The sequence below is a fragment of the Saccostrea echinata genome, unplaced genomic scaffold (genome assembly GCF_033153115.1).
Source record: "Saccostrea echinata isolate AGI-Se365-2 ecotype Australia unplaced genomic scaffold, CSIRO_AGI_Sech_v1 ptg000010l, whole genome shotgun sequence".
NCBI lineage: Eukaryota > Metazoa > Mollusca > Bivalvia > Ostreida > Ostreidae > Saccostrea > Saccostrea echinata.
Genome location: NW_026889759.1, coordinates 3,287,646 through 3,302,160, shown reverse-complemented (window position 1 = coordinate 3,302,160; position 14,515 = coordinate 3,287,646). Strand labels below are relative to the sequence as shown.

The following is a 14,515-nucleotide window of genomic DNA, read 5'->3' as shown; positions in this document are numbered from 1 at the left end:
CATTGTAAACAAGATCCTTGAGTTGTATCACAAAATTCATGTGGAAATCGACACCGTTGCTTGTCCTCCGGTCGTCCACAGGGAAACGTGACCTTATACTGGTCAAGATCAAGACATTCTTCAAAATTGACCAGACTGAAGACAACTATGACTCCTACTATACAAGATTTCATTCTAGTTGGTTGGCTAGGGTGTGTTGAGCTTCTTACTAGTTAAATTAATTATGTATTGTATCTATTTTAGATGTGAAGTCATAACTATTAATATACATGTATTTTATTTAAGTATATTAGCGTTTATCTGATAACTACACCCGTACCTTTATATGTCAACGCTAAATATAATAGAATACACATGAATGTACAGAATACATGTAACAATTGTAGGTAATCCGTGAATGTAATACTGAATATTTCTTTCGAAGAAAAATATATCTCACTGAGCATGTCCAAGAAATGAAACTATCAAACGGTCTCTTAGAAGATGTATACAATTTGATATTTTCTGTTTTTGGAACTAAAATCAGATAACATCAAGTTTTCACCACATGATCACTACTAATGACCACTCTTTAACACCTTGTAGTGATAATATATTCGGGTCATAGGTTTATGATAATTATTAAGTAAAAGATGTTACAATGTGAACCATACGCTATATTTTAACTAGAAGTATGAATAAAAATATATCGGTACAAGCGTTTTGCTAGAATGTATCACTACAACCTAGACACCGGCTGCAATGTTTTGAAAGTTTTTTTTATTGTTAGGAAATTACAGAGACGTATCCAATTCAGTAAGCAGCTTCGACATGTTCATTTAAAGATAAACAACCTATTGCAGTTGTTGCATTTACTTAATTTTGACTTTGAATTTTAATACCCCAGACTCTATCTAAAGACTCAAACTTAATTAATCCACCAATTAACTTGCAATTGCACTAAAATCATGTATTATCTCCATTTTCCTACTTTGAGTCAGTAACAATTGGTCAATGTACAATTAATGCAAGTAGGTCCAGTTTTAGTACAAATTATTTTACTTTCGACACAGACACGGATTTTTCTAATAAGACTAAGAGGGTAAATTGTTGTGCATGTAAAGTATTCAATCATATTTGTAAACAAATATTAATATGTTTTTTTGTAAAGTAATACAATGCATTACAGAACATTTTTCATTCATTTTGCAATCTATTTTAAATAGCTATTCTCTGTAACCACTTAAACTTCTTTGCCACGCATGGTCACCGATTTTGATGAAACTTTGCCCATTATTACAACTTGACACCAGATACATGTTTCAAATAAAATTTCGTTGCTATGTGTCTTGGTTGCCATGGTAACAGCCAGAAAAGTTGGAAAAATTGAGAATTTCAGCTATTTTGAATCTTTATTAAGCCTTAATAAAGACTAAGAAAAACAAACAAACCATTCTCACAAAAACCTGACACCTTGTTGCCACTTATTCTCTAAAGAAACTATTTAGAATTTATCTCTAAGTAAGTGGTAACCATGGGTACATTTGGAATACATTTTAGATGCTGAAAAATGCAGAAAAACGCTCAATATTCACTAATGATAGGTGTTAAATGATCAAACTCAATCAACAACCTAAGAAAAAACAAGAAAAATATTTGACCTTAAGTAATTAGGTATTGGCAATATTATTCTAAAAATAACTTTCATGGTTGCCATGGTAACACAGTGTAACCATACAAAATATGTTGCTAAGATTGGGTTAATGCTACTATCTTCAGGAAAATCGATAAAATTTATGACTGGCACATATACATCCTTAGGACCTACCAATACCGACAACATAAGGAGAATTGGGATAAATTGTTACTTTGCAGTGTAACCATGGAAACAATGTACCAGTTGTTTAAAGTGATATTTTTTTGCTGCCTTAGGAATTTACTTACCTTTTATTCAAGAAACATGTTATTTAACTCACCTTGAATAGTACTTAACTGGTAGAACTAAAGTTGAATATCATATATTGATAACGTTTGTTGAAAAATACAACACTGTTGCTATGGTAACCAAGAACGGAAAATGTTCGATTTTGTTAATTTTATATCAATATTAAACCCTATGTGCCAGCTTTTTGCATCCAGTTGGAGATTGGGTGGCAGTCAAAATTGAAAGTCAGGTTAGTTGTTCATAATTATCAATCATAAAAGTTTTGGGAATCTACATACAAGGGTACGTATCCAAGGAAACATAATATTTTTCAGATTTTTATGCATATTTTTTGGGCTTATTTCCATAGCGACGCTCTACTTAAAGAATTGAATTTGAATTTTTTGAAATGTGAAAATTAGGGTCACATGAACGTTTTTAAAAATTGATCATTAGTTATATAAAAATATGCTTTTTAAAAAGATAAGATTAGATTTAAACACTAAGAGAGTAAATTTACAATCCCTTCTTGGTATTAAAACCATGGCAACCATTGCCAACCTGTAAGAAATATCATATTTCGTCCTTGGTATATGTTACAAGGATCTCTTGTCTATTATTTGCTTGCATTTCAACCTATATTTTTTTTTAATATTCTTAAGTGTATGATTTTATAAAATTAAGTGAGCAAAATTATTACTTTTGAATATTTTGTTTCCATAGTAACGTATGTAATAGTTATTTTACCAAACATGTTTATCATGCATTTAATACATCAGGCCTTCAACTTTCAGAAACAATCATTGCCACTTGTTTGCTTTGCTGCAAACGTTAACTGGGGGACTCTGAACATGTTGAAAAATGCCATTTTTTAAACTTTAGGACATGTTACCATGGTAACCATGACACGTAGCAACCAATTTCTGCCTGATTTGAGTTTACAGTATCAAAGACTTTTATCATAGAGAGTTTGGAGAAATTCTAAGACTATGCGTGCCACAGCTCCTATATAAAAGTTCAAGTCGTTACAGAGAATGGCTCTTAATCTTCATGCAGGATCAATTGTAGATGAGATAATTAAAAGGATAAATGTCCATTTTCTTCTTTTTTTATTTCAATTTTAACGAAGGTACCAGTAAATAAGTAAAATTAAATCTGAATAACAACAACAGCAACAACAAACAAAATAACAACATAACAAATAAACACAACAATAAAGTAACATATTCACGTATTTTAAAGATATACTCCTGTTAAAAAAAACAGTTCAAGACTAAATGAAAGAACAGAAAAGATTAATCAGTTTATATGAAAATTTGTTATTGAAGTAATGAAAACAATTCGAGAGAAAGACAAGTTTGTCATTATGATAATAATCAATACAAAAGTAATACTTTTTATTCATAACATCCAAAACCATTTCTCAATTCTTTCAGGAGAAAGCGAAGCAGATGTCGTCTTCTTGGATATTCTCCTGCGATCTTTTAAAGACCCTTAAGGAAGGTCATTCTTGAAATTGTTTGTATCAAGGATTTATTAGAAGTGCATATCACTGTCACTTGATCCTTAAGTGCAGTATTTCAAGAGTTTTTTTTATAAAGAATATGACAATAGTCACCAGACTCAGGGGTTATTATCGTCTGTTGGTTGTGCAATCATGGAGATAGGCCTATGTAAATACAAAACAGTACAAGATGATCGTACGATAATTAAAACTTAGACCCTAGAACACTCCAGTACTAAGTGATACACCGTGGTAGTTCAAATAAAATCTACATGAGACATGTTTGATTAAACAATAGTGAATGTTCAATCTGTTTGTTATGACACACTGTTATCTGAATTTAACCTTCTTTTATTACCACAACTTGAACAACCTGGTACAGTATTTCAGAAAATTGTATTGTAAAAAATATATGGGCGTTCGAGATACCAAAGTTCAACTGTATTTAGTTTTGGAGCATACGCGAGTAGATTACCATTAAATGCCAGCTGATGTAATTATTCCATTTCTCAAAATAGCTTTCTTTATTAGGTGATGTCAAATTTCAATATTTAGACTTTCATTTTTAAAATAAAGGCCAAATAAAGAAATCCCCTATAATCAGAGATTCCTGTGATCGAAAATTCTGAACTCGATCGGCAAGAAGTATATATTTAATCAACGAAAAGTCTAACCTAGGTGAATGAATTTTGTAATACCAAAAAATTCAGATGTTTGTTATTCTTGATGCTTCGCCTTTTTTATAATATATTTTCAAAAGTATTCACTTGAGATTAAAAATGCTGGATTTATCATAAGCTCCCAAATGATATTCGTTTGGTTATCAGAATACCAACTCACCTTACAGTATTTTCTAAGTTTGTCACGTTACGTTTTTTCTCTGATACTCGTTTGCAGCATATATAGATAAGGCAGAGACTGGTAGTCAGAAGAAAGATCATAGCAACAGTAATGGCCACTGAAAAAAAAAAAAAAACAAGATACCATAATGTTCAGATATGCAAGATCTGTTGTATTTGTTTAATGTGTATAGAAAAAAAAGAGAAAAAAAGCTTAACATACCGTAGAAGGGTGTTTTATATAAAGATATGTGAGATTCTGTTTGCACATGTGGTTCATTGATTTTTGTTTGGAAATCTACAATTAAACAGAAATACATATACCCAGAGTCTATTTGTTTCCAAATTTAGCTTTATGCTAATTATTATGAAAAGTCCTTCAAAAATTACTTAATTATTATAGAGTAGCAGAGCATAATGTTCTACTTCAAAAGTTATCTATTAAAAAGGCAACCATGTTTTAAGAACGTTTTCCTTCTATAGGCTCAAATAATCTGCGCGAAGTGCTTTTTCAAAACGAGACAGACCTGACGTAAAACACAAGTGAGCAAATTCAGACAAAAAACAAACAAACAAATAAAACAAAAAAAAAAAGGCTCATCGGTTTATTGTATGTGACGGTATTTAATGAAGACACAGCAATATCCTTCCATCTTTTCCAAAAGATCTATCTCTTAGAAAAGAGTGGACAATAAAGATACGACGGGACAAAGGCCCCAACTTCCGTGCGCGTTTTTTTTAAGTGTCTGACGCAAAGTTTATCGGTCATAGGGTTACTATAAAATCCCTCAATGAAACTTTTCAAATATCAACGAACTATTAAACACTCATATTAAATACAATTCAAAACAATCTATAACGATGTGCAAAGCATCTTAAATTACCTCTATTCAAAACTTTAAATGCATATTATGCATTTAAAGTTTTGGATAGATGTTCAAAACACGGGGATTTGCCTCCCCAGCTTAAGGTAAAAAGAAGAGCAAGGAAGACCTGAAAAAGCAGATGGAGAAAGAAAAAATAGTGACCTTGGCCTTTCGGCTTGTACCTTAAAGTCAAGAAAGGTCTTTCTTGGGTTAAAGTAAATCATGACCTTTAGTTTCATTGCAAAATCTTACAGAAAACTAAAGTTATCATCTAAAAATTATGTATACATGACATAAGTTTCTGACCTTCTTTGTATTTTTTGCCCTAAAAATCAAAAAGGGGTCTTCTTTAAGACATACTGACTAAAGGTATAACATTTTGTTGTAAACACTCAAAGAGAACTCAAGTTATCGTCAGGAAACCATTATAAGATATGAATTTTTGACCTTGACCCTTGGATCTCAAAATCAATAGGGATCTTCTTTAAGTCACATGGAGCAATACCATGTAATTTGTTTATAAAAAGCTCAAATAAAAACAAGTTATCATTTGGAATCCATTTTTTGCAATGTTTGAATTTCTAATCTTGACCTTTGGACGAAAAAACTTTTAGAGGTCTTCTTAAAGTCACCAAAGAGCATTAAAATAAAATTTCATGTAAAAGGCTCTAAAAGAAGAAAGTCTATCATCTAAAAATCATTTTTGCAATGTATGAATTTCCCACCTTTACCTTTGACATTTTGACTTCAAAATCAATAGGGATCGCCATTAGTTCACAGGAAGATATGATATAAATTATCATTAAAAAAGCTCAAAGAAACTAAAGCTATCATTTGGAACAATTTCTTGCAATATATGAGCTTCTGAACTTTTGATCCCAAAATCAATAGGGTCCTTCTTAAGGCCATAGGGAGTTGGGATATAAAATTACATTGCAAAAGTTCAAAGGCTTTTTAAGCTATTGTAAACGAAAGTGTAATATACACAGACAGTGTGTGACAGAATGACTGACAGATGGACAGACCTAAATTAATATTTCCAACTTTCAGTGAAGTATAATAATATACAATAATATAATAAAACTTTTTATGATTTTGCTGTGAAATTTTTTGTCTCAACTCCCTATCATAATGGACTAAAAAGATCCTTATGGATTTTTCAGGTGAAAAAATCAAAGGTCAAGGCAAACATTCATGCATTTTGTCTGTGTGAAACACTTTCGTTTCTGGGCAATATCTCAGAAGGACTTTGAGCTTTTACGATGAAATTTAATATTACAACTTCCTATGGCCCAAAGAAGTTCCCTTTGGATTTTAAGGGCAAAAGGTCAATGGTCAAGGTCAGAAATTCATACACTGCAGGAAAAAAAGTTTTCCAGATGATAACTTTAGTTTTCTTTGAGATTTTGCTATGCAATTTCATATCTTAGCTCCCTATGGCCTAAAGAAAAACCATATTGCTTTTGAAATCAAAGGTCAAAGGTCAAGGTCAGAAATTTCTGCTTTCTGACTTTGTGTAACACTTTCATTTCCGGACAATATCTTTGAAATAAGTTGAAATTTTGCAACAAAATTTTATACAACTCCCGCAGGTCAAAGAAGAACCCCTGTAGATTTTGAGGTCAAAATGTCAAGGTCAGAAATTAATACATGGCAAAAAAAGTATTCAGATGATTACTTGTCTTTGAGCTTATTCAATGAAATTTTATAAATCCCAATGATTTTAAAAAGATCCCTTTTGATTTAAGTTCAAAAGGTCAAGGTCAAAAATATATATATATCTTGTATCAAATAGTTTCCTGTAGTTCTAGTTCTCTAGTAACTCTAGTTCTCTTTGCGGTTTGTCATTGAAATTTTATACTTTTAGTCAATGTGACTTAAAAATGACTTTTGATTTTTTAGGTCAAAATGTCAAAGACCAAGGAAAGAAATTTATAGATTGCATACATAGTTTTCAGGTGATAACTTTGGTAAGCTTTTTCTGTAAGCTTTTGCACTTTTCAGCTGATAACTTTGGTAAGCTTTTTCTGTAAGCTTTTGCACTGAATCTAAACGTCATGAACGAACCAAACTAAGATAGACTTTAACATTCTTTGTGCCGCGGGCCTATTTTGGGCCTATTTCAAAAACTATGTTAAGTGCCATGGGCCTATTTTGGGCCTACCGTTAACTCATTACGTCACAAGTAAAACTGCATGACTATGACGTTCCGTCATCATTCTAAGTTTCGCGCCATTTTGGCCTCAATCAATCATTTTTAAAACCAATTTAATACTGAAAATTATAAGAAAGAATTTTAATCAGATTTTTTATTTGTCTTGTTCTCCAGAAAATGTAAACAATGCATTCTGATTTGAAATTATTCAAATTCATCAATATTTTCAATCCTTGTCTGCACGATAAAAGCAATACAATGCCGTAAAAGTTCCCGTGGTTTTTTTTTCCAGTAATATTTTTCCTAAAACACGGGAATAACTTTAATTTCTCTGGGTACTGGTGTTTTAATATTTATCGGACACGCGATGTCCGGCATGGTTTCAACTTTTGCCGGACATGTATGAAATCTACCGGCGATCGTCGGTAATCCGGCACATTTCGCCAACTCTGAAGTAGTAATGCAATATCATTGTAATTTCTGTAAATAATTTTTAAATCTAAAATCGGCATGTAATAAAGTTTAACAATTTAACATTTAAGCCTTGTAGAGATTTTTAACCGACTATAAAACCAAATTTTATCCTCAGGAGCATCACAAATTTATGCAGAGAAATGCAGTTTACAACAGATTACATGTCGCATAATAAAAGAAATTCGGCAAATAGACAAAGAACTCTACAGATAAACATTCAATTCTAGAATACATGTAGTCAGTGCATGACATTTTCATTAAGAAAAATCAAGATGTCTTCTTTTGTGGCACATGTACATGTACTCGTGGATGGTGCTACCCTCTTCCCCAAATACACAACACCCAGTTTTGATAGTATTTTATGAATTATATTTACCATTGTAAAAATCTGGAGGGAAAGCCAAAAAAAATCGCGACTGTGTATATTTATGGTATACATGATTAACAAGATGTGTTTGTGAAACAGTATGCCCCCGATGACAACACAATTCTGGTGTGGGACGTAGACTACAGTGCAATAGTTATGGTCAATGTTAAAGTTTTTCAAATGTAGGTCAAAGGTCACAGTTGAGGTCACATGATAAAAAATTTGTGTACCAGTGGATAGGTCTTGCCATAATGAACACTCATGTCAAATATTAAAGCCTTACCCTTGACAGCGCAATAGTTATGGGCTAGGTTAAAGTTGACAACAGACAAACAGACAGACAGGACAAAAACAATATACCCCCGGGATCTTTCGATCCAGGGGCATAAAAAGTCTTAAGAAAAATAATTTGTGGGGGGAAAAACCTAACAAGCCCAGGGGTGTATATCGGCGAAAAAGGCGGGAGGGGCATAATTGTTTGTGTTTTGTTGTTTAAATGTTGAAAACAAGGATATAATTAAGGAAAAGAAACATTTTTTTTTTCAAATTGTTGTCCCTTCGAGAATGTTTCGCTCGAATTAGAAAATCGCCAATTGCAGGAAAAGACTGCTTATGTCCATTGAGCAATTATGGCTCTTATTTATGCAGAAAACGGCTGTGACATGGAACCTCTGCATGTTTATAAGTTCCCATCCAATCCCATCCATTCTGTTTGTGCATGTGACCAATACAGGTTTCTTTTTGGCACGAATCATAGATTTTAACTGCGGGGAGGGGGGGGGGGGTATTATTAGCCGGGATCAGATATTTTGGCATTCTTATCGTGTCAGATTAATATTTTGCTATTAAATTAATGCAAGAATTATGGGAGGTATTAACAATCAGATGGCAGGCTAAATATCTTTTCGGTTGAAAGGCAGTCCACCAGAAAACCAGGCAGTTTTGTATTAATAGGCGGCACATCGAATGTGACGAATATTTGATGTTTTATTGAAAATGATATTAATGTAGTCCATATGGAATAATGTAAGTAAAGATTTGTTTGAAAATAGCTTATTTACTAAAATATCGTTTTGTTTTGTTTTTTGAATTCCCCTATATAAACCATTGAATGTAGGTCGGAAACAAAGAACTGTAAATTCTAATATATTTTCAACAGATCTATAATTCACTCCAAACTAAAACAAGAAATATTTCATCTTTCAATTTAAAAAATAAAATCAGTGGGAAAAATATTTTCAATAGTAGTTTTCTTGCAAAATAGACAGTCATTTTTATGAAATTCTATGATGCAAGAGTTATCTCCCGTAGCATCGGGAAATCATCTAAACATCTTACTATCAGAACCCCTGTGAGAAATTTAGAACTGATACGCTAAAGAATATCATTCAACCAAAAATAATTGGTTTATTTTCAAAAACGGAATTAATTTTCACCTCCAAACATAATATTTAGTCTAAAATTTGCTTTATTATTCAGGTTGAAACCACGTTTCCATTGATGTAAACTATCCCTATCTAATATTGCGTCACAATAGTTGCAAATATTCCGCGGAAGTTGGTAAATTTATGTAAACGTGCAAAGAAAAAGATTTCTAAAAAGTTACGTTAAATAATTTCTCTTTTCTGTCCAATTACTTTTCCGAGTGCATTAAATAATATTGTGATCCAGAATGTATTTTATTCACGGGCGGTGCCTCAGCTATAGATGTTTTAAAACAAGTCAGTATTGATAAGTAGTTTTATACATGTACAAAACGTCTTTACAGTAATCATAATAGGATTAAATTGATAAAATTTGGATATGAAAAGATTAAGGATTATTTCTTATTATTCAGTAATAATGAATATTCCAAATTTATGCAACATTAAATTCAGCAAAGTCGAGATGTGCACTTCATGAAGTGTTGTTAATACTTGAATATGTTAACTTATATGCAGTAATATCAAATATCAGCATTATACGACTGTCGGACCGAATAATTTTTAACAGTTGTAAGAACGGAAGTACTCGTCACATCCCACTTCACTAATATTAGCAATGGTTGTTTACTATTAGTGTCGGTGGTTCAGATTCTGTTTAGACTTCTTTTTTTTTTTTAAAATGTAAAATCTGAAATAGAAAAAGTTATAGAAATCTATAAATTCACTAATTAATGAGGAAAATGTTGCCAATTCTACTGCTGGACGCCCCACTTCAAGCTGACACTAAAACGGCAGATGAGTCAATGGAACATTTTTTTTTATTTTCGTTTTTAAAATATGACAATTGTTCCACATATCCTAATACTTTATATTGAGTTAAAATAAGTCAGTAGGTTGGTAAATTTCCAAAATATCTCATTATCATCAAACCAGTTACAAAACTGATGCCGCCCAGACGAAACCCCTCTCCCCCGGCTTTTTTTTTTTCCGTGCGATCATTTCTGGGCTCTATTATCATGATTATATGTATGTAAGTGTACAGGTTTTTTCTTATTTATTTCAAATTAAATTTCTTAGAGCATGAAAATATTCCTTAATATGATGAATGGATGAAAAAAATTGGATTAAAGCCGAGGCTGTACACATAAAAAATACTTGCTGGATTAAAGTACGTGCACGTATAATTTCGCCACTGCATGACTATTTTTTTTTTTTTTTTTTTTTTTTAGATTTTCTTTTTAGTCCAGATAATTTAGAAAAATATTTTCCTTGGAAATGAGATATTTTATTAAGCTTAAAATTTGCTATTAATTGTTACATGAAACAAATATCTTTTTAAATAGGTGTGTATCAAGAAATCAAACAGATGTTTTACAAGTAATTAAAAAGATCTTCATGGACCTGAAAAACATTTAGTAATTAAGATATATGTAATCTATGGATAAAATCATCTAAAAACATGCAACTCAAAGAAAAGAAATAAAATACAGACATATTCCTACGATAAAATACAACGAAGAGCCGATTTTAGAAAATATTTCTAATTTTTAATACAGAAACCAATAAAACCGATCCCGATCGAAATTAATGCAAAATTATTAAGTAATGAAATTTATGGTAATTGCCACCTAAAAAAATATGTTTAAAAATAAATCAAGTAATTTGTAAACCATATTAAAACAAAACAACCAAGTATCATGATGAAATCATAGTAGCTTTCTTCTTTATATAATTCCGGTCGGGATCGGTTTAATTTGGATAAATTTATAGCGAGCGCAGCGAGCGGCGCGAAGCGCCGCTCGTCACTGCGAGCTCTTAAAGCAACACCTGGGCGAAGAGAAAATTCGGACTTTACACATTGATCCAAATGAATTTTTTTCCGCAGTTACCTGTGGTCCCATAATGCTTAGCGAATTGCATCTCGCCGCAAACAACGTTCTCGCGGTAGCAACAAAAATTCGACAAAAAATAAAATCACCTTGATATAATGGATATAAAGCATATAAATCAAACGTTCTTGATTAAAATTAGCACTGTTCAGACTTCGTTTTGGTAATGCAACATACATACGACGTCATATGACGTCAGAGTCTAGACGTAGCAAATGTCACGTGCTGTTTGACGAGCCCGATCTAAATTAAAACTGAAAGGTATCTGCGCTCGCCCTAACGGTTGCACCGTCAACATATTAAAAAGTAGGTAATTTGACGCCTCTTATTTTTCTCAATATACCTGTTCCCACCGATATTTTAAATTGATTCAACAATTTGTACTTTGTATTCATGATAACATGAGGAGAAAGTTTTGACATTTAAATGTATTGGATTTTAGAACGTAATGAAAATTGGATAGTGAATTCATTAAGTCACTTGCTTAACTCAAGTTTAGACCACATAATTTTTTCTACAGATATATAAATTGGTGTCTTATTCATTGATATTATAAAAGATAAGGGTTTATACTATAAATAATATTTATTGACACATCCAGTTTTTGAGTATCTGTTTCAAATAAAACAAAACAAAAACGTAGTAAATTTTTAACCAACTTGTTGACCTTTTTGCACTTAAAATTAAGCACTTAACAAAAATAGGACTAGAGGAACACTTAAAAAAAATTTGATGTTGCCATGTGTAAACATTTGCTTTAATAAGTCTAAATGCAAAAAATAATTAAAATCCATGACATGCGATGTGCCACCCATTGCCTGGTTTTTTTTGGTGGACTGCCTCTTAAGACCAAAAGCTGAAAGGTCAAGGTCGACCTTTTTTCTCTCTCCATCTGCAACATTTTTTCAAGTTTTCCATTCTCTTCTTTTTTCGTTAAGCGGGGACACATATTCCCTGTATTAGCTTGTTTCATAATCAGCGTGCTACGTTTTTTGTCTTAATACTAGTACTTATTTTTATTTCTTTTCTGAGTACGATGCATGGACACATAACTTTTCAAATCGCTAAGTAAAAAGAAAGTTTCTTTCGGAATTCCATAATTCTGAAAACTAAAGGATGCCAAAATAAATAAAGGTTAATGAATAAACAAAAAAAAATGAAAAAAGAAAATAATAATTATTATTATACAGACGTGGGAATGAAAAAATATCATTTTACATTAGGCAAAATGAATCATTACATTTTCAACAGTGAAATACTGCTATTTATTTTAAAATGAATAAAAGTGATATTCTGTAACATTCTGAAAGGATACCAAAGTGATAATCTGTCGCAGTGTGAAAGGATATCAAGTAAGTAAAAAATAATTTCTGGCCTGTCATAAGATAGAGATAGTAACTTAACCATCATGATAGAGACTAAAACTGCCAATATCTTCCCAAATATGTTGCTAAAATCCATGTTACAATGTTTTCAATCTAACAATTGCTAAGCTATAACGTCTCAACCGCTCAACTATGACGTCACAGGCTGTGATACTGTGTTCAGAAAAGTCATAGGCAAAGGGAAATAAAAGAAAATTTAATAAACAGAAAATTCTCAGTTTTGTAGTTGGATATGGAATTAATTTCACGAGTGGGAGAGGATTTTTTTTTAAATATTTTCACCCGTGCTTCGCGCTCGTGAAAATACATTAGAAAAAATCCTGTCCCACTGGTGAAATTCCATATCCAACTACAAAACATTAAATATCCTCTATTTATTACAGAGAAAACAACAAGCAATCAATTGCTTGTCCACATAGAATTTATGCAAGTTTATTACTTTCTCTTCAAGTTCAGTGAAGTATTTTCAGATTAAAAGTCAGTCTGGTCTTCTTCCTCCTCTCCCAAAGTTTTATTGCTACTGATTAAATGTTTCATACATTTACTGCCTCTTTTGTTAAGATTGATATAAAGAATTCCAAAATACAAATAAAAATTAAAAAAAAAAGAAGAAATTGTTTGTTTTTTGTTTTGTTTAACGTCCCTCTCGAGAATTTTTCACTCATATGCCAGTAGATGGCTGCAAATTTAGCCACGTAGGAGACAAAACAACAATTGTTGTTGAAAAATTGTCTGTCAGAATATCACACCTGCCACAAATGAAAGGGGATGAGAAAAGGTGGGAAATGACTTAGAACAGTAAAGATAAAGTTCATTGAATGCTTTATTCTTACAACAGTGAGGGGAAAACAAATTGTGCTGGGAAAAAATCTCACCAACCAGAACAATATATATTGCAGCTCTGTTGAGATTCTTCTCTGCAGATGTCTTCGTTACAAGATTGACAGGATTCCAGGATGACATCACAGTATTCAAACGGGATTTTACATTTCTGCTCATCACTTAATTTTCCACAAGGAAATGTAGCGTTAAGATGTTCAATTTGCTGCACAGGACTACATGCGACAATTGACATAAAGAAAAACATGCAACATAATTGAAACTGCATCATCTTCAACATTAATTTAAGTTTACAGACGAAATCCCCCGAGTCAGTATATATATGTGTAAAGTAGTAGTTATCGTATACTCTTTATTTATTTATAGATATTATAAACGATCCATAAACAACTTTGACGAATTACATCAATGATTGCTGATAGTACAGTTTGTCTTAAGATAATCTCGTGCCTATCATGTGGTTAATGAAATCATTACTATCATCTTCATATGACTATTACTGTACAACTTGTCTTAAAATAATCATTATCATATACACGTGCAGTTTATTTCATAATATATATCACACATCTAATGGCAGAAAGAAAAATTAAAATGCAAGCTACATGCACATTTCATATATCATTTTAACCAAAAGATATCCAAAATTTACAATCGGAAGTATCAAACATTCTCCATTTTAGTTTCTATAGCAACGATTACTTCAAGTGATATGCTCAAGATGTTATCTTTTTTCTGAATAACTTTAGGGACCCATGTGCGGAAATTTTTGACCACTGCTTTGCATTTTCACTGGATATCTGGCTGATTTCTTGTTTTCTGTCGTTCTTCAGTTCACTTGATCCATCAAGTTTATCAGTATAAACACT

General features: G+C 31.8%; 1 protein-coding gene across 1 annotated transcript; it reads right to left on the bottom strand.

Moving 5' to 3' along the window:
• Positions 1-3,518: 3,518 nt before the first annotated feature.
• LOC133184167 (uncharacterized) lies at positions 3,519-13,922 on the bottom strand. Its single transcript, XM_061319070.1, has 3 exons — positions 13,686-13,922; positions 4,470-4,544; positions 3,519-3,572 (listed from the first exon to the last, which is right to left on the bottom strand). Exons 1-3 carry the CDS (start codon positions 13,915-13,917, stop codon positions 3,559-3,561), a joined length of 321 nt encoding a protein of 106 aa, XP_061175054.1. The 5' UTR covers positions 13,918-13,922; the 3' UTR covers positions 3,519-3,558.
• Positions 13,923-14,515: the final 593 nt, after the last annotated feature.

Coding starts and splice junctions, on each gene's coding strand:
- LOC133184167 (XM_061319070.1), bottom strand. CDS start 13,917: ATGATGCAGTTTCAATTATGTTGCATGTTTTTCTTTATGTCAATTGTC. Junction 4,545..13,685: donor CTGCAATATATATTGTTCTG/GTTGGTGAGATT, acceptor GTTTAATTGTAG/ATTTCCAAACAAAAATCAAT.